The sequence below is a fragment of the Heterodontus francisci genome, chromosome 8 (genome assembly GCF_036365525.1).
Source record: "Heterodontus francisci isolate sHetFra1 chromosome 8, sHetFra1.hap1, whole genome shotgun sequence".
Taxonomy (NCBI): domain Eukaryota; kingdom Metazoa; phylum Chordata; class Chondrichthyes; order Heterodontiformes; family Heterodontidae; genus Heterodontus; species Heterodontus francisci.
In genome coordinates this window covers 80,471,505-80,491,899 of record NC_090378.1, presented here as the reverse complement: position 1 = coordinate 80,491,899, position 20,395 = coordinate 80,471,505, and the positions used below count along the sequence as shown (strand labels likewise).

Genomic DNA, 20,395 nt, shown 5'->3' with positions numbered 1-20,395 from the left:
AGGCTCAAACATGAAGTTGACAAAAAACAGTTTTCTCTTGGTAGCCCAGATGCACTGAGGCCAATCGTGGCACCTCTATCATTATCATAGCTGATGTCTGTTGGAAAGTAAATTGCACTTACTATTTAAGTGGAGCCCAATAGTGCTCAGCTCAGTTACAATATACATTTTTATCATGCTTACACTTTTGTTGAAAAGTTGCACAGATTCTGAGAAAAACATCGGTAACAAAAGATGTAAAAATTGATGGCTACACTTATTTCATAACAGGCGACAGATAAAATCTTTAATGTCCATCCTTATACCTTGGGGTATTCAAAAATGAAGTTCCGTCTATTTTATTCCAATCAGTTAACGTCACAGGGAATTTTCTGGGAAGGCCAGGAAGTTATGTAATTCCCTGCATGAGTGAGGATATAAGGCTAGCAGCTGCAGTGAAAGTGTCAGTCTGCAAAGATAACCTTTTCAGAGCAGTGCTCCTTTCCAGCGCAGATAGACAGACAGAAATCTTCATTCAACATTCATTCAAACTTCAACTGAGCATTATAGAGCAGCAGAATCAACAGCAGTGGTCTGAACGGGAATCTATTAAGGTAAGATAGAATAAAGCCAAAGTCTGGTGTGCTTCCTGCATGAAATTTCATTGAATGGTTTTATCAAAGTTATTTTTATTTTATTTGAAAGAGAAGGGTGCTTGTCATTTTCTAACACTTTTCCCAAAAGGCCACACTTTATGTGTTAGCCTAGACAGGCTATTGAACCATGGGGGGACCACAGTCCGGGTCAGATTATCTCCTCATCCAAAGACCACACAAAGTACTATACAGCAGAGGCTACTGGATAGCAATCAACACTGGGAATTCTGGAGGATTTGTCCTCTCCTGAGCCGAGCGTCCCCCAACCTCTGCCCCAGTTGAGATCAGCTAATGGAATTAAAGGGAGGAACAAAAAAAGATTCCTTTTATGGCCTACTACCATAAAACCGGTCAGCAGTGTCCCTCAAGGGAATTTATCAGTAAGCCAGACAATATTAGAATCAAAATGTTCAGACTTAAAATTGTAATGAGGTTTGATGCAAAATCTGTATTGTCTAGGCAAAAAAAATCAGACCTGATTCTAAATCTATTTAAAATGTTTTAATCCATCCTCTGGCCTTTCTCCCTCGAAAGATAAGCATGTACCCCAAAGGAAACATAATAATACGTATAAAAATAATGAAGCTGTAATAGATTGATCTCTTGCAAATTGGTGGTCCTTAGAATTAACTTTTATTTATGCTGTGGTGTTAGTTTCACAGTCTATTATCATAAGATATCAGAGAGTGCATTTTCATTTAACTGAAACAAGATTATTTTCTTCAGGAAGAAAGCAAGTGGAAAAGGAGACAGTAAATCGAATTTATAGAGTAATCAAGTGATGGTCCTGTAAAGATAGGTTGGATATTGCTGCCTTTGGGGAGTTGGGTGGTGGGGAAGTGAAAGGGTCTGATATCACACTGCAATATACAAGCTGGTACAAACAAGTTGACTCCAAATCTGCTACACTAGGCTCTGAGGTTAATTTGTCTTGTAAAACGGAGAACAAAACTGTGGTAAATTCTGGTACTAAATCCAATGATTTATTTTGGCTATTTTTCAGTCGAAGCTTAAATTTGATATTCATTTTCCCTTCATTATTACATTTTCTTTTCTGAAAAATGTCACAAAATAGTCCTGGCAAACCTTTCTCCCAACCCTAAATACCATAATTACTTTCCTATTACATAAAGGACACCTCTCTCCTTATTAATTATGTAATGTTTGGGACTGATTTCAAGAGGCTGTTAGTAATTTATACATATGAACACTGTAGCAAAATGATCATCTACAAGGGACAGGTTTGTAATGAATTTAATATTTTGGTACTCCAGAGCATCCATAATGTCCAAAACTCAGTGATGTTTATGATATAGATGCTAACAATTGATATGAATCTTCTTAGTTAAACCACAGTCTCTCACAGCACAAATACTAACTTAAGAGCAAATTGGTGTCTTAGAGCAATGTGGAGCCAGTAGTCACAAGCTATACTGCCAGCTACGTGTCATGGTTGGGTCAGGAAACGAGCTCTATGCGTGTGGGCAAATTCAGCTCACCAATAGCCAGACACTAGTTAAATTTTAGTGTTATCAGATAGCTGGTGGGGTAGTCAGTTCTCTGCTAAAATTAAAACAATGCTTAAGAATTCTGTGCCTGGGAACTAACTAAATTTCACTTTGTACTGGTTGCAACTAGGACATTGCACCTATGTGTTCATAGGAAGGGAGTAGCAATCATGCTTCTGTTCAGTGTTAGTCTTTATAGAGAAAATAGCAATAATGATCCTTCAAGGGAGAGGGTTGTTCCAATCGAAAGCCTGGCACCACTGAGTTGAAGTGGATGAATTAAACTGTCAGTTATGGTGCACGGAAAGTCATGGTTTTGGCATCACAGTGTGAACTGTATGAGTGCTAAACATATTTGTATGAAACTCCCTTTGGTATTTTAAGGGAGCTGTTAGCCTGTGAAATGCAAACATCACACAGCATAAGTTCAAGTCATATTTTCAACATGTGAAGAATGAGTGCTATAATGAGAATGTTATAGGTTTCTTATTTTAAAACAAAATAATGGGATGGCACAGTGATGCAGTGGTTAGCACCACAGCCTCGCAGCTCCAGCAACCCAGGTTCAGTTCTGGGTACTGCCTGTGTGGAGTTTACATGTTCTCCCTGTGACTGTGTGGGTTTCCGCCGGGTGCTCCAGTTTCCTCCCAGAGCCAAGACTTGCAGGTTGATAGGTAAATTGGCCATTGTAAATTGCCCCTAGTGTAGGTAGGTGGTAGGAGAATTGAGGGAATATGGGATTAATGTAGGATTAGCATAAATGGGTGGTTGATGGTCAGCACAGACTCAAAGGGCCTGTTTCAGTGCTGTATCTCTCTAATACGATGAGAACTATATCTTGAATGTTACACATTTATCTTGGTTTTGCACATGCAGGATCCATTCTATTTGATAATTATTAATCATAGCTTATTCTCCATAGACTTACAGCAAAAATGACAAACAAGGTAAACCAACCATCTCCACTAATTCGGAGGGGTGGAAGTCAACTGTGGTTCTTCACCATTATTATTCTTGGTAAGCTATAAGTAACATGAAATATAAGCTGCAATAATACTGTTTTTTGCCACTATGGTTGGCTTCTAACATGCTCCATTTTATATATGCACTGCCTTGGTCGTGACTAATTTCCTTGAAATACTGGAATTACAGGCAAACAAAAAAAGTATCTGGACTAGAGTTCAAAATATACTCAAATTCCTCTGTCTGTTGGCTATAAAAGCCCTACTGAATTGAGTTTGGCATTTTCAATCCAACTTCTAATGGGTATGCACCAAACTGCAACTTAATTCTGCACTAATTGGCACTAACATCAATCTTACCCAGAAAAGCCACAGAATGGCTGGTTTGGAAAATGCAAGCATGTCACACTGGCGCAGAAGGAGATTCATCTCTGGAGTTGGTGCAGAGTAGAAGTAGCTTTCCTTTGCTTCCAGAGCCTTGGAATTGCTTGGGTGCTGACATCAGAGCCAGAAGTGTGAAAGTGCTCCATTTCCCAGCATATCCCCCAAAGATAATAAACATAACATTTGGTACAAAACAAAACATGGAAGTAGGGAAGCAAATTGATTCAAACGGTGGGAAGAGTACTCACCAGCATCATTCATCAGAATTCTTCTTTTCTTTACAGAACTACTATTTCTGGAAGGAATCCATGGCTGGACCTATAAACCTGTTGCTGAACCTATGCCCTGGGAGAATGCAAGACGTTACTGTCAAACCAAATACACAGATCTAGTTGCAATTCAGAATGCAAGAGAAATTGAGTATTTGAATGATATTCTACCTTTTGCAAAACAATACTACTGGATTGGGATAAGAAAAATAAATGGCAATTGGACCTGGGTTGGTACTAATATCTCACTCAACAAAGAGGCAGAGAACTGGGCTCACGGTGAACCGAATAATGAAGGAGCAAGTGGGAATGAAGACTGTGTAGAAATGTACATAAAAAGGAGGATTGACACAGGGAAGTGGAATGATATCAACTGTAACATGAAGAAAATACCTTTGTGTTACCTAGGTAAGAATACCAAAGAATATTTTAATGAGTGCCCTGTATTATCATTACAATCATCCTTAAACTCAGAACCACATTTAAAGGTTTTACTCATCCTGAATTACTGCAATAAGGTTCTTCACACACTCTCCTGATCCAACATTAGTACATCCTTCAAGTGTCCTCTTCAAACAAAACAGGATATATTTATGAGTAATCTCTAAACAGGAGATTAGCCATTAAAATAATCCAATTTGTAACTTGCACATGGAAAGATATTCCTTAATTACAATGTAAATATGATAAAATTGATTAATTAAATAAAATGTTCATTGTGACAATGTTGCTACTTACTCTAATATGAGTTTATAAACATGTTCTATATGTACAAAGGCTATTAAAATGTATTGATTTCTGAGTCATGTTGTCTTTTTTTTCAGCTTCGTGCACTCCCACTTCATGCAGTGGTCATGGAGAATGTGTGGAGACTATTGGAAATTATACATGCGCGTGTAATGATGGATACTATGGACCAGAGTGTGAATATGGTAAGGGCATGTTACCTTCACAGAGAGTATGAATTGACTTGGATTAAATAACATGACTGATTATTTGAGGTGTATATGGAATCAACTTTCTCCATTCATCAGTAATTCTATTATATTAATTGTTAAGCTGTTTCCCTTTTTCAGATTTTTTTTTCCCTGTGGACTTTTTCCCCTCCTGTCCTGTTGATGGTGACTCATTGCTAGCTATGGTTACATGAGTACTACCAGGACTCCATCATTTCACTCTAGCGATCATTCTTCATTTGTTAATCGAAAACCCTGGTATGGGATGGTCTTGCTTCAGCCAATGTCAATACCCTCTCAGTTTCCAGCAGGAACAAAGTCAGGCTGATCACCAGCCCCCCGATCACACCCCTGGCCCAATCCATGAGCACCAGGGCCCAATGTTCAGATCTCTACTGCGGCCATAGCTAAGATAAGCTAAAATATCATAGACTGAAGAAAGTTCTTCCTTCATATGAAAAGTGAATGACAATATGAAACAGAATACATAAATTATTACCAAAATATTCAGAAATCACCATGTAAATGTTTAAGCTAATATTCAGTAATAAGACAAATTGTGAATATTGCATCACAAAATCATTATGGATGAATGGCGTCCTTCAGTCCATTGCAGTGCATCCAGACAGAATGACCCTAAACCTCTTTCTCTCACCATTACAGCAGAATTATTTCTTACATGATTGCCGGGTTAGTTTCCACTACATTATCTGCCAATCCATTCCATCCATTGATTACTCCTTGTGACAAATAACTTCTGAATATATGTCTTAAGTTTCACTTTTGTTTAAACTGATGTCCCCTTGCTCTAATTTCATAAAGTAATTTGCAGACAAACATGTAAAAGAAAATTGTAACACAACAACTAATACATCTTTCCTGTCCAGTTGAACAGTGTGTCACTCTCGATGTTCCTGGCCAAGCAACAATGAAATGCACCCATCCTAATGGAAACTTCAGCTTCAACTCCATATGTAACTTTCACTGTGCAGCAGGGTTTACAGTGCAGGGGTCACAGAGTCTCCGGTGCAATGCAACAGGAATGTGGACAGCAGAGACACCCAGTTGTGAAGGTACAGGGTCAAGAAAGATCCACGAACAGAAAAAGAAAATTCATAAGCAGATTTTAGAACATTAACTGCATGTGCACTTTTATAGATGATGGTGCTTAAGCTTATATTGAATTTCATAATTTCTATGTTTTAGTTGTAAGATGCAGAGGTCTGGAGATTCCTGGACAAGGATTCAAGAACTGTTCTCATCCCATCGGAGATTTCAGTTACAACTCAACATGTGACTTTAGTTGTGCCAAAGGGTTTGAGCTCCAAGGATCAGACAGACTAGAGTGTGGAGCGTCTGGAGAATGGTCAGCACCAATTCCCAACTGTGAAGGTAGTGTGTGAATTTATACCAAAGAATAAAAAGTAGAAATACAAATAGTTTAATGGACTAGATTTCAAATGAATTCTGGTCAGAGTAGGTGCTTTTGTATTTATAGATGTGAACTTAGTGTTTGATGTTTGTTTCAGCTGTGAAATGTGGAAGTCTGATGATTCCTGGACAAGGAATCATGGCCTGTTCTCATCCCATCGGAAACTTCAGCTACAATTCAACATGTGACTTCAGCTGTGCCGAAGGATTTGAGCTCCGAGGATCAGACAGAGTGGAGTGTGGAGCATCTGGAGAATGGTCAGCTCCAATCCCCGACTGTGAAGGTAAAGGCAAATAGCATCAAAAGATTGAAGAGGAATAATGCTTAAAACAGCTTTAAAATTGTAAATATATATATGGTGGAGAGACTAGAGAAGCTGGGATTGACATGTAAGATTATCATGAGTTGATCTATTTACTAATATTTGGCGTGTTTTCTTTCTATACAATTTTGTATTGAACAATATGCTAAACTGAGCAGTTTTTAACCTGTGACCTTATGTCTGTGGTGGGAGACCAAATGAAAGCCACTAGCCAGACAGGCTGGTGTATCTTGACAAGTATTTGTGACTAATGACTAATCTAAGCTGTTGAACTGTAAAAGTGAAGCTCCCATTGTTTGCCCTGGAGCTAAATTGAGTTGTCAACCATACAAAAGATGAATGTTGGACTGGACAGGCCAAGATCACGAGGTGTAGAGAGAGCAGAAAAACAGCACGCCTTTGCAAGATGTTAAATGGGAAAAGAATAGATGCAGAGGGGTTTAGCAGAGGAAAAGACTTGAGGTGGGAAAGAATGATTGGATCCATTGGGTCATATAGCCAAGAAAAAGGTGCATAAAGGAGAGGGAATTTTTGCTGAACAGCAGAGATAGAAGACAATGAAAAGAGCACCTAGGCTTGCGTAGGTGGATGTAAATGTTGGCTGGTGACTAACAACTACCTAGCTAATGAACATTTGAATTCCATGTTGCATCTACAGCACGTCTCAAATGTGAGTGCGGATAACACAATAAACAATGCTAAAAAGGCAAAGAAACAATTGGGCCAATTAAGGCAGGGGATTGAAAAACTCAAAACAGGAATTTGAAACTGTAAGAGTGACCCTGAGCAAGTGAGTAAGCCTAACTAGGAAACCAATCACTCCCGATGTAAATGAGAGATCTGTGAACTACAAGGAAAATCAGGAAGACAAGCAGCTCTGGTGTCAGACATCACCACCGGAGCCGCCTAGGGGTTAGTTTAGTTACGAGGGGCTGATGATATAAATTGGGGTGACCTAGACTAGGAGGCTGCATTATATAATGAGCCTGAATGCAATTTTCTGAGCACCCTGCCAGTTTGCATTCTTTCCACCCAGTCAATGTACAATCACTAAGGTGGACTGGTGGAGAGGACCATTTGCCTGCAGCCACTCACACAAACTGGGATAAATTCCCCAGCATGGTCCCATTTAAAAAGTTAGAAGACAGTGGAAAGAGCAACTTAGCATGAGTAGGTGGATGTAAATGCTGGCTGGAGCCGAACACCCCTAGTTATAAATTGATGAAAGGACAAGGAGAAGGGAAAGACGGGGGAACGACACACTCAGTAACTGAATGAATAATATATAAACTGTTTGTAACTGTAAATTATCGCTAAACACCATAATATATTGATCTCTGTCGCATGACAATGAAAGAGAATTACTGCAACCAACTGGTGTCTGGAACTAATCCTTAGCAAAATGTTACAACACAGCTTAAAGGTTATTGGCAAAATAAGCCAGCAGTGAGATGAGGTTTTTACTCAGGGAGTTGCTATGCTTGGAATGCACTGCAAGAAAGAGTGATGGAAGTAGATTCAATAGTATCTTTCAAAAGGTATATATACTTGAAAAGGATAAATTTGCTGGTTGAGGAAGAAAGAGCAGGGAATGGGACTAATTGGATAGATCTTTTAAAGAACCAGCACAGACACAAAGGGACAAATAGCTTCCATCTGGGCTGTTTAATTCTAAGGTTTAAATATGTCAAAGATGATGATTATATATGTGCATTATATTTGATATTACAGCTATAAAATGTGAAAGACTAGAAGTTCCCAACCAGGGATTCAAGAACTGTTCTCATCCCCTCGGAAAATTTAATTACAACTCAACGTGTGTCTTCAGTTGTGCCAAAGGGTTTGAGCTCCGAGGATCAGATAGACTAGAGTGTGGAGCGTCTGGAGAATGGTCAGCGCCAATCCCCAACTGTAAAGGTAGTGTGTGAAGTTATACCAAAGAATAAAAAGTAGAAATACGAATAGTTTAATGGACTAGATTTCAGATGAATTCTGGTCAGAGTAGGTGCTTTTGTATTTATAGATGTGAACTTACAGTGTTTGATGTTTGTTTCAGCTGTGAAATGTGGAAGTCTGATGATTCCTGGACAAGGAATCATGGCCTGTTCTCATCCCATCGGAAACTTCAGCTACAATTCAACATGTGACTTCAGCTGTGCCGAAGGATTTGAGCTCCGAGGATCAGACAGAGTGGAGTGTGGAGCATCTGGAGAATGGTCAGCTCCAATCCCCGACTGTGAAGGTAAAGGCAAATAGCATCAAAAGATTGAAGAGGAATAATGCTTAAAACAGCTTTAAAATTGTAAATATATATATGGTGGAGAGACTAGAGAAGCTGGGATTGACATGTAAGATTATCATGAGTTGATCTATTTACTAATATTTGGCGTGTTTTCTTTCTATACAATTTTGTATTGAACAATATGCTAAACTGAGCAGTTTTTAACCTGTGACCTTATGTCTGTGGTGGGAGACCAAATGAAAGCCACTAGCCAGACAGGCTGGTGTATCTTGACAAGTATTTGTGACTAATGACTAATCTAAGCTGTTGAACTGTAAAAGTGAAGCTCCCATTGTTTGCCCTGGAGCTAAATTGAGTTGTCAACCATACAAAAGATGAATGTTGGACTGGACAGGCCAGGATCACGAGGTGCAGAGAGAGCAGAAAAACAGCACGCCTTTGCAAGATGTTAAATGGGAAAAGAATAGATGCAGAGGGGTTTAGCAGAGGAAAAGACTTGAGGTGGGAAAGAATGATTGGATCCATTGGGTCATATAGCCAAGAAAAAGGTGCATAAAGGAGAGGGAATTTTTGCTGAACAGCAGAGATAGAAGACAATGAAAAGAGCACCTAGGCTTGCGTAGGTGGATGTAAATGTTGGCTGGTGACTAACAACTACCTAGCTAATGAACATTTGAATTCCATGTTGCATCTACAGCACGTCTCAAATGTGAGTGCGGATAACACAATAAACAATGCTAAAAAGGCAAAGAAACAATTGGGCCAATTAAGGCAGGGGATTGAAAAACTCAAAACAGGAATTTGAAACTGTAAGAGTGACCCTGAGCAAGTGAGTAAGCCTAACTAGGAAACCAATCACTCCCGATGTAAATGAGAGATCTGTGAACTACAAGGAAAATCAGGAAGACAAGCAGCTCTGGTGTCAGACATCACCACCGGAGCCGCCTAGGGGTTAGTTTAGTTACGAGGGGCTGATGATATAAATTGGGGTGACCTAGACTAGGAGGCTGCATTATATAATGAGCCTGAATGCAATTTTCTGAGCACCCTGCCAGTTTGCATTCTTTCCACCCAGTCAATGTACAATCACTAAGGTGGACTGGTGGAGAGGACCATTTGCCTGCAGCCACTCACACAAACTGGGATAAATTCCCCAGCATGGTCCCATTTAAAAAGTTAGAAGACAGTGGAAAGAGCAACTTAGCATGAGTAGGTGGATGTAAATGCTGGCTGGAGCCGAACACCCCTAGTTATAAATTGATGAAAGGACAAGGAGAAGGGAAAGACGGGGGAACGACACACTCAGTAACTGAATGAATAATATATAAACTGTTTGTAACTGTAAATTATCGCTAAACACCATAATATATTGATCTCTGTCGCATGACAATGAAAGAGAATTACTGCAACCAACTGGTGTCTGGAACTAATCCTTAGCAAAATGTTACAACACAGCTTAAAGGTTATTGGCAAAATAAGCCAGCAGTGAGATGAGGTTTTTACTCAGGGAGTTGCTATGCTTGGAATGCACTGCAAGAAAGAGTGATGGAAGTAGATTCAATAGTATCTTTCAAAAGGTATATATACTTGAAAAGGATAAATTTGCTGGTTGAGGAAGAAAGAGCAGGGAATGGGACTAATTGGATAGATCTTTTAAAGAACCAGCACAGACACAAAGGGACAAATAGCTTCCATCTGGGCTGTTTAATTCTAAGGTTTAAATATGTCAAAGATGATGATTATATATGTGCATTATATTTGATATTACAGCTATAAAATGTGAAAGACTAGAAGTTCCCAACCAGGGATTCAAGAACTGTTCTCATCCCCTCGGAAAATTTAATTACAACTCAACGTGTGTCTTCAGTTGTGCCAAAGGGTTTGAGCTCCGAGGATCAGATAGACTAGAGTGTGGAGCGTCTGGAGAATGGTCAGCGCCAATCCCCAACTGTAAAGGTAGTGTGTGAAGTTATACCAAAGAATAAAAAGTAGAAATACGAATAGTTTAATGGACTAGATTTCAGATGAATTCTGGTCAGAGTAGGTGCTTTTGTATTTATAGATGTGAACTTACAGTGTTTGATGTTTGTTTCAGCTGTGAAATGTGGAAGTCTGATGATTCCTGGACAAGGAATCATGGCCTGTTCTCATCCCATCGGAAACTTCAGCTACAATTCAACATGTGACTTCAGCTGTGCCGAAGGATTTGAGCTCCGAGGATCAGACAGAGTGGAGTGTGGAGCATCTGGAGAATGGTCAGCTCCAATCCCCGACTGTGAAGGTAAAGGCAAATAGCATCAAAAGATTGAAGAGGAATAATGCTTAAAACAGCTTTAAAATTGTAAATATATATATGGTGGAGAGACTAGAGAAGCTGGGATTGACATGTAAGATTATCATGAGTTGATCTATTTACTAATATTTGGCGTGTTTTCTTTCTATACAATTTTGTATTGAACAATATGCTAAACTGAGCAGTTTTTAACCTGTGACCTTATGTCTGTGGTGGGAGACCAAATGAAAGCCACTAGCCAGACAGGCTGGTGTATCTTGACAAGTATTTGTGACTAATGACTAATCTAAGCTGTTGAACTGTAAAAGTGAAGCTCCCATTGTTTGCCCTGGAGCTAAATTGAGTTGTCAACCATACAAAAGATGAATGTTGGACTGGACAGGCCAGGATCACGAGGTGCAGAGAGAGCAGAAAAACAGCACGCCTTTGCAAGATGTTAAATGGGAAAAGAATAGATGCAGAGGGGTTTAGCAGAGGAAAAGACTTGAGGTGGGAAAGAATGATTGGATCCATTGGGTCATATAGCCAAGAAAAAGGTGCATAAAGGAGAGGGAATTTTTGCTGAACAGCAGAGATAGAAGACAATGAAAAGAGCACCTAGGCTTGCGTAGGTGGATGTAAATGTTGGCTGGTGACTAACAACTACCTAGCTAATGAACATTTGAATTCCATGTTGCATCTACAGCACGTCTCAAATGTGAGTGCGGATAACACAATAAACAATGCTAAAAAGGCAAAGAAACAATTGGGCCAATTAAGGCAGGGGATTGAAAAACTCAAAACAGGAATTTGAAACTGTAAGAGTGACCCTGAGCAAGTGAGTAAGCCTAACTAGGAAACCAATCACTCCCGATGTAAATGAGAGATCTGTGAACTACAAGGAAAATCAGGAAGACAAGCAGCTCTGGTGTCAGACATCACCACCGGAGCCGCCTAGGGGTTAGTTTAGTTACGAGGGGCTGATGATATAAATTGGGGTGACCTAGACTAGGAGGCTGCATTATATAATGAGCCTGAATGCAATTTTCTGAGCACCCTGCCAGTTTGCATTCTTTCCACCCAGTCAATGTACAATCACTAAGGTGGACTGGTGGAGAGGACCATTTGCCTGCAGCCACTCACACAAACTGGGATAAATTCCCCAGCATGGTCCCATTTAAAAAGTTAGAAGACAGTGGAAAGAGCAACTTAGCATGAGTAGGTGGATGTAAATGCTGGCTGGAGCCGAACACCCCTAGTTATAAATTGATGAAAGGACAAGGAGAAGGGAAAGACGGGGGAACGACACACTCAGTAACTGAATGAATAATATATAAACTGTTTGTAACTGTAAATTATCGCTAAACACCATAATATATTGATCTCTGTCGCATGACAATGAAAGAGAATTACTGCAACCAACTGGTGTCTGGAACTAATCCTTAGCAAAATGTTACAACACAGCTTAAAGGTTATTGGCAAAATAAGCCAGCAGTGAGATGAGGTTTTTACTCAGGGAGTTGCTATGCTTGGAATGCACTGCAAGAAAGAGTGATGGAAGTAGATTCAATAGTATCTTTCAAAAGGTATATATACTTGAAAAGGATAAATTTGCTGGTTGAGGAAGAAAGAGCAGGGAATGGGACTAATTGGATAGATCTTTTAAAGAACCAGCACAGACACAAAGGGACAAATAGCTTCCATCTGGGCTGTTTAATTCTAAGGTTTAAATATGTCAAAGATGATGATTATATATGTGCATTATATTTGATATTACAGCTATAAAATGTGAAAGACTAGAAGTTCCCAACCAGGGATTCAAGAACTGTTCTCATCCCCTCGGAAAATTTAATTACAACTCAACGTGTGTCTTCAGTTGTGCCAAAGGGTTTGAGCTCCGAGGATCAGATAGACTAGAGTGTGGAGCGTCTGGAGAATGGTCAGCGCCAATCCCCAACTGTAAAGGTAGTGTGTGAAGTTATACCAAAGAATAAAAAGTAGAAATACGAATAGTTTAATGGACTAGATTTCAGATGAATTCTGGTCAGAGTAGGTGCTTTTGTATTTATAGATGTGAACTTACAGTGTTTGATGTTTGTTTCAGCTGTGAAATGTGGAAGTCTGATGATTCCTGGACAAGGAATCATGGCCTGTTCTCATCCCATCGGAAACTTCAGCTACAATTCAACATGTGACTTCAGCTGTGCCGAAGGATTTGAGCTCCGAGGATCAGACAAACTGGAGTGTGGAGCATCTGGAGAATGGTCAGCTCCTATCCCCCACTGTGAAGGTAGAGGCAAATATTATCAAAAGATTAAAGAATTCTAAAGATAAAATAGGTCTAAATACAAATGCCAACTTTGAAGGTAGAGTCTCTGCCTTGTTCTGACTAATTATGCTGGCAACAAAATTAAAATTAATATCGTGCGAACCATGCTTGTACTATTATGTTCCTTCAGAATATAAACTTCAATGCAGGTTAACCTCTAGTCTTGTGAAATGCATGAGCTTGGGTCCTTTGCATCATGCATTGCAACTCAACCAATTCCCCTTTGTATATTTCAGCTGTACAATGTGAGAATCTGGAGAATCAAGAACAGGTTACTATGACCTGCTCAAACCCAATTGTACCATTCATTTACAACTCAACATGTGACTTTAACTGCCCAGAAGGATTTGCATTGAGTGGATCCAGCAGAATCAAGTGTGAAGCTACAGGTCAATGGACAGCACCAATGCCGACCTGCAAAGGTAATTTTCAGTACAAGTGTTACCTGTTGAGTAAGTAGTTTAAAAATAGTTTATTTAATTTCCTGCTTTGATAATCTATTCAGAAATCTGAAAATAATCTACTTACAATTCCAGATGAATGCCTCCATGATGCACTAAACTTTGCAATGAAATTCATTCAGAGGCATGGGGTTTTGCTGTATCATACATTATTTAGTCCATCTCTCAGAGAGACAAATTATAAAAGAGACTCTCTACTGCAGTTATGTGCTCCTTATATGACTTTCAAAGAGGCACACCAACAGAATTAAAGGATTTTGAATCATTTTATTGCAGCCAAGCCATGTAACCTACTGAAGGTTCCAGAACAAGCCAACATGAACTGCTCCCACCCTGCTGGAAATTTCACTTACAGCTCCACCTGTTACTTTAGCTGTGCAGAAGGATTTATGTTAAAAGGATCCAAGAAGCTGGAGTGTGGGGCTACTGGGCAATGGACAGCACACCCACCCACCTGTGAAGGTACATCTGTCACTCATGTCTGCTTTCAATGGCTAAAAGCATATGCTCAGCCTTCATTTATTATTTCCCATTAGAGGTTATGCCCTTCACGATCTTTGGCTTAAATGTTTCATTAATCTCAAATTATTTAAAAGTATATATGCAATTAAAATATGCTTCTTAGCATGACTTGACAAAAGCTACCTTCCAGAAGCTGCACTTATAAAAATGCGATTAAAAAGGCAGAAAAAACATGCATGTAATTTTACACGAGTCAGTGGTTAAATATTGTTCAGTGATAATTTATGTTCCGTTCTTGCTCTTTCATTCCAGCTGTGAAATGTGATGACCCAAAGATTCCTAAAAATGGGAACATTAACTGTTCCCATCCGATAGGAAATTTCAGTTACCACTCAACTTGTGACTTTGGCTGTGTGGAAGGTTTCTCATTGAATGGGTCAATGAGTCTTCAGTGTGTGGACTCTGGAACATGGTCATCACCAATACCAACCTGTGAAGGTGTGTTGAAACTTCATATTTAATTATAAAACCTTCTTGTTAATCACATGCCTTTAAACTAGTAAAAAATTACCTCAGGTATATTTGGAAATAATTTATTTTTAAAATTAAATAATGGCATGTTAAAATATCCCCTGATAGTTTTAATGTTGGTTTTCTGTCTGTTCTTAGACTCTGCTCCAAAGCCAATGCCTGACAATGACACACCCATATTAACAGCATCTGCTGCTGCATCTGGCCTCTCTGCCATCACACTGATAGCCTGGATAGTGAGACAGCTCAGAAAGAAAGGTAAATATCCCACAGCTAATCGTTTTCTATTCTTACAGTTTCCTGTATATTTTTTTTTGATTGGACCTCAGCTATTCCATTTTGGCCAAAAAGCCTTTTAACAATGTATTTCCTGTAAGGTGTGTCATGGTTGAGCTAGGCTTCAAGACATGTCCCCTCAAGGTAGTTGGAGTGATACCTCTATATGCACAGACACACAAACACACAAACGTAATCTGCCACCATAGTTTTTGGATCATATCAGCAGTTCCTAGTCAACCTGCTGGCTCTAGTTTTAAAGAACTAGTTTCCCATTGGATTCCTTGAGTTTGAACTGCACTATGAATTACCAATTAAACTTCATTCCCCTCAAACACAAGTCTCTGGTTACTGTTGCTCTAAGCTGGTCTGTTAGATGCAGGGCAAGAAGTTGTGTAGTATTCCCATCTCATGTATTGGGGTTGGGGGTGTGGGTGGTGGAGTAGTAGTAGATGGCATAGAAATTTAGAGGGACACACCTCTTGGAAGTATATCTCCTGTCAGATTGTTGCCAACCGATATCGACCGTGTTGGGGTGGAGATGTCTGCTTCAGAAACCATCCTGATGCGCGGAATGAAGAAAGTAAACTTGATAATGGGTGGCAGGCGTGGGAATCGAATGGCGAAATCGAGGCAAAAATACAACAAATTAAATAGGTCACAAAGTGTAAAGAGTAAAAACTATAGAGATTAAAATCATTCTGCGTGATGCTAATAACAAACATATCAACAAGCTCATAGGAAATTTCTTTGCTTGCCATATTAACACATTATCAAATTTACACCTTTATTAAAATAGCTGGCAGGGAAATTTTACACAATTATGCAGATATAACTGATGTTCATTACTATTACCATGCGGTGTGATTCCAACTGTTACCTGGCTTACTACAAACAATCTGGAAATGAGGTTTTTAGAAAAACATACTACGTGCACACGAACACCTCTAGCTCAGATTGTTGAACTGATAAACAGTGAGGGTTTCCTGCTGTAAGGGTGGAGTCTGTCCTCAAATAAAAAATCTATGAAGAGTAAAGGCCATGTTGGTCAAAAACAAAACAGAGGACGAGGGAGGGGCAGGCAGTGGATTAGTACATTTTCCACACTGGGACCTGGGTCTGAATCCAGCCGAAATAGATGGGGTGAAAGTCTTCTTTCTCTGTAGAATCCAACTTGAAATTACCTCATTCACTGTGAGAATGGTACCCAACACAGAACTGTCCATAATATGGTGTAAATTAGCCATCTTACTGAGAAAGGCTTTAAGTATTGTTGGCATAATAAGAGAGAGAGAGAGCACGCTGGCATATAAACATATTGGGAGAAGATCCCTTCTTTCATTGCTTGTCCTAGACCTGACCTGCAATGCTCAGTACAGTTGCTGGTTGTGTACATTGGTAACATATTTCATTCCCTTGCTCTGATTCTCTGTCTATTTAACATAGAATACAAAAAACTAAGGGGCTGCAGAATTGTGATTTCTCAAACAGCACTTCTTGAGAGCGCTGCTTCAGGGAATCAGTCCAGTCTGACCCTATTGGTTTCATTCCAAACTTCTGCTGGAATGATACTAAATCACATTAGCTGTTTTGGGTTGTTATACAATTGTCCATTTATATTTAACAGTCTTATTGTGCTGCAGATTTTATAACTGGGGCAAGTGATCTGGCACTGCATGACATCCTGTGACAACCTTTGCAAATTTCTACACTTACTATATGTGGTGTAATTTATCTAAGTAACACACTAAGTCCCTGAGGTAGTAAAAATTGTGGTTTTGAACAGCTCTGACCAGTAACAAATCATACACTGCAGTAAATAATTTTTCCTAATTCTAACAATTTTAATAGTGGTTGATCCAGTGTAGCATGCAATTTGCTTTGTTGATAGTTTGAATAGTCAGCTGAACCTGGTGTCTTAGCTTGACTGTTCCATTCTGTGAAAAAATAAAATCAATTAATTTTCTTTCCCTCTTTCCCTTTTAGCACAAGCAAAAAAGTTTTCACTTCCAAGGTAAGAATTTATACATTTTTATTATTTTTTTTTAGAAGTGACGTGTCACATGGCTACTTTTAATTATTATTCTCTTCTGCATGACCTGTGGCTTGATGTAAACTCAGTGCAAGACATGTTAAGATTATAGTTACTGAAACAGTATGTACAGTCTTTTCACATTAAAGTGAAACTGCTCCGATATTACAGTCGCTAACAGCACCATCCAATATGGAACAGAACCTAATAGACCAGGATGGTGCCAGCTTCAGTCAGAGTCTGTACTGAGTTAACTGATCCCAGCTGGAATAACATAGAGATAGCCCAAGCAAGGGCAAAGAAAATACATCAGTTAGGATCACCAGTGCTGATTGATTTGTAGTGGTCATGTGTGGAAATGGCACACCCAGGATCTGACTTGGCTGAGATGGTCTGCATGGTCAAGTAGTTCACCAAACCTTGCTGTCAAGGCTCATGGGTTAAAATTGGCAGTCAAATAATCATGAAATGGTAACAATCAGAACTGTTAGGGGAAGAGGGAAAAATATACAGTAAACTTAAATTAGTTATTGCCCAACAAATTTAAGAATTCAATTTTTAATTATGATTTTGTTTCCTTTTTACAGCAATGATAAACAGAATAAAGCATCAGGAACTTACAAGATGAATGATGTGGTGTAGTGATAGCATATGCTCAGGTGAGAGAGTTTAACTGATCATCATTACCCTTTGTTAGTCTTTTCTGCTGGGAACAGTGAGATAACCACATTACAACCTTCAGCAGTTTCTGATACAGCTTAAAGCTGATTTATTCTTTTGATTCTAAGGATGTGACTGGGCAGGACAGCATGCTGAATATCTCTAAGTGTGTTTTACATTTCTTTTACAGGTCTTCCATACTTTCTTGCAAAGAACAGAAAAATAAGAAAGGATTGGCAAAAAATTTCAAGATCGGTCGTTTTGCATCTTCAACCATTCCAACAAATTGCTATCAACTATGGATGTGTGGACCTCATCTACCAACAGAACTTAGTTCACTGTTGTTAATTTTCATTGACATCAATTTTCCATCTTTCTGAACAACGAACACCACTGACAGCACACTTATGCTTACTGCACAATCCATTATGTGAAGATGCATAGACTTGTGTTACATGTTTACCGTCACAGGATTAAATCCCAATACAGTACCTCTATGGTTGCTGTATTAATGGCATATTTGTCACTTTTACGAAAAGCCACCAGAGATGAGATGACAATGGACCATGTGAAAACGACATACCTCCACTTAAAGGAGACAGAGGTGCTACTATGACTGGTATCAAACTATTTGTTAGATCAGTGATATGTTACCAGAATAGATTCAAGTTTGTGCAGTTTCCTGTGCAAATGTACAGCTACAATTTTGTGCAATTTGTTTACTATATTGAATGTGTGCATTGCTAGTGACCTCCGTGACTGGTGCATAAAATACAAATTCACTGAAGGATGAGGTAATTTGTGTGCAGTAATGGATTTGGACAAATTTGTTTAATACAATTTCAAACACTACTCCAGTTGTAAAACCAAATTAATAGTTTTCTTTTAAATTTCTTTGTCTTCTCCTTTAGGTTTCCTCCTATATCACAAAACATTTTCTATGAAGGCAGGAAAGCAGCCTACACCTAGGCCTGCTCCTAAGTCTCTGTATCTGGCCAGGATTATGTCCCCACTTATTTGTCCCTCGTTCCAAGCCTCCATCCACTGCTTTTCTCTGACAGCACTTCCAAGATCAGGAAGTTGTCAGCTAATTGGTGCCCAAGCATTCCAAAGCCATGACTCATTGATGCATAAACCCACTGCATTACATGTTAAGTTTCATGAAATCTAACTTCAACAGACCTAAAAATACAAATTATGTTTCCAATTTAATTAGTTACAACACTAGTTGAAGGAAGGATATAATTTACTAATAACGAAGATGATAATGCTCAGAACAACAAACTGAATGGTAAGATAATTCAAATCCCTTACTGCAATTAGTAAACAAAATTCATCAGGTATGGTAATACAAAGAACCCAAATGATTCTTTTAGGAATCAAAGCGAAACTACACAATGGCCATTGAATGTATTAAAACAGAAAATGCTGGAAATACTCAGCAGGTCTGGCAGCATCTGTGGAGAGAGAAGCAGAGTTAATATTTCAGGCCAGTGATCTTTCATCACCAACCTGAAACATTAACTCCACTTCTCTCTCTACATATGCTGCCAGACCTGCTGAGTATTTCCAACATTTTTTAGTTTTTATTTCAGATTTCCAGCATTTGCAGTATTTTATTTTTATTGAATGTATTACATTGCTCTGTAATTTTTATTTGCTCACTGTACCTGTATGTGTTCGATATGTGTATGTGCATGTACACAACTGATATTTATTATTGGTTGATTTAGTTACTCCCTATGGGATGTGCTGAAATATTACCTGATGGGTGAATGTTATATTTGTATAATTGTCTTATCAGACTAGCTACACTTATGGTGTATATCACAATTACTGTCTGCTGTTATCTATATGGCTCTGTACCTGTGTTATGACATGATGTGTGATATTGGTCCTAGTTCATCGATTTTCAAATGCATTTTTTGATGAGGTGATAGGGGTGGATAATTAGTCCATTATATACCAGATTCTTCCCTCTCAATATAAAAAATATAAATGAAGTAAGCTTGTGTAAAAATTAGGGAACAAATAATTTGGTGCCAAAAAATACTGCATTTGATCACTTACTGGCCCCCAACATTGCATTTTCATTTGAGTAATTTGACAAGATTTTAATTTATGTCGACAATTTGATAACAAATCTGCTTGAAAGAAATAAGGCTGTTACGGTATGAATGATTTTAATAAAATAATACAATATTAATTCCACATGGAAACGGAAAAATGTTCCATTCCCCAGCAGTGATATCCCTCACCATAATAAACAGAATTTACATACAAGGAAAAAAGGTGACAGATTGGACAATTTTGATGTATCATTTTATACATGGCTCATTGGAAAGTATTTATGTTTGAAAGAGGAAAGTGACCACAGCCATTGTGTTTTTAAGATATTTTTAAGGTGGTCGCATATATAAATTAACATCATTGTACATGAGGATTAAATAATTTATTTGTTTATCTGGTTAATGGATAATTTCCTAATTGATGTATTATTCATTTGTATATATAATTCTAATAAAAAGTAAATGCTTGTCATAAACTAGTTGCACTTTTAATTGCCTTTTTAGATCCCTATAGGATGGACATGGGCTTTGTTGCTTTGGCTAGACCTTACTTTCCTGTTTCTTGTCATTAAATGAACATTTTGCCCCTGGTT

At 38.6% G+C, this 20,395-nt stretch overlaps 1 protein-coding gene across 1 annotated transcript; it reads left to right on the top strand.

Annotated features, from left to right (window-relative positions):
• The first annotated feature begins 463 nt into the window (after positions 1 to 463).
• On the top strand, positions 464 to 19,205 carry LOC137372943 (P-selectin-like). Its single transcript, XM_068037479.1, has 20 exons — positions 464 to 593; positions 3,066 to 3,160; positions 3,774 to 4,166; positions 4,583 to 4,690; positions 5,602 to 5,787; positions 5,921 to 6,106; positions 6,244 to 6,429; positions 8,200 to 8,385; positions 8,525 to 8,710; positions 10,481 to 10,666; positions 10,806 to 10,991; positions 12,762 to 12,947; positions 13,087 to 13,272; positions 13,548 to 13,733; positions 14,049 to 14,234; positions 14,547 to 14,732; positions 14,904 to 15,023; positions 17,028 to 17,055; positions 17,661 to 17,732; positions 17,924 to 19,205. Exons 2-19 carry the CDS (start codon positions 3,079 to 3,081, stop codon positions 17,713 to 17,715), a joined length of 3,018 nt encoding a protein of 1,005 aa, XP_067893580.1. The 5' UTR covers positions 464 to 593; positions 3,066 to 3,078; the 3' UTR covers positions 17,716 to 17,732; positions 17,924 to 19,205.
• Positions 19,206 to 20,395: the final 1,190 nt, after the last annotated feature.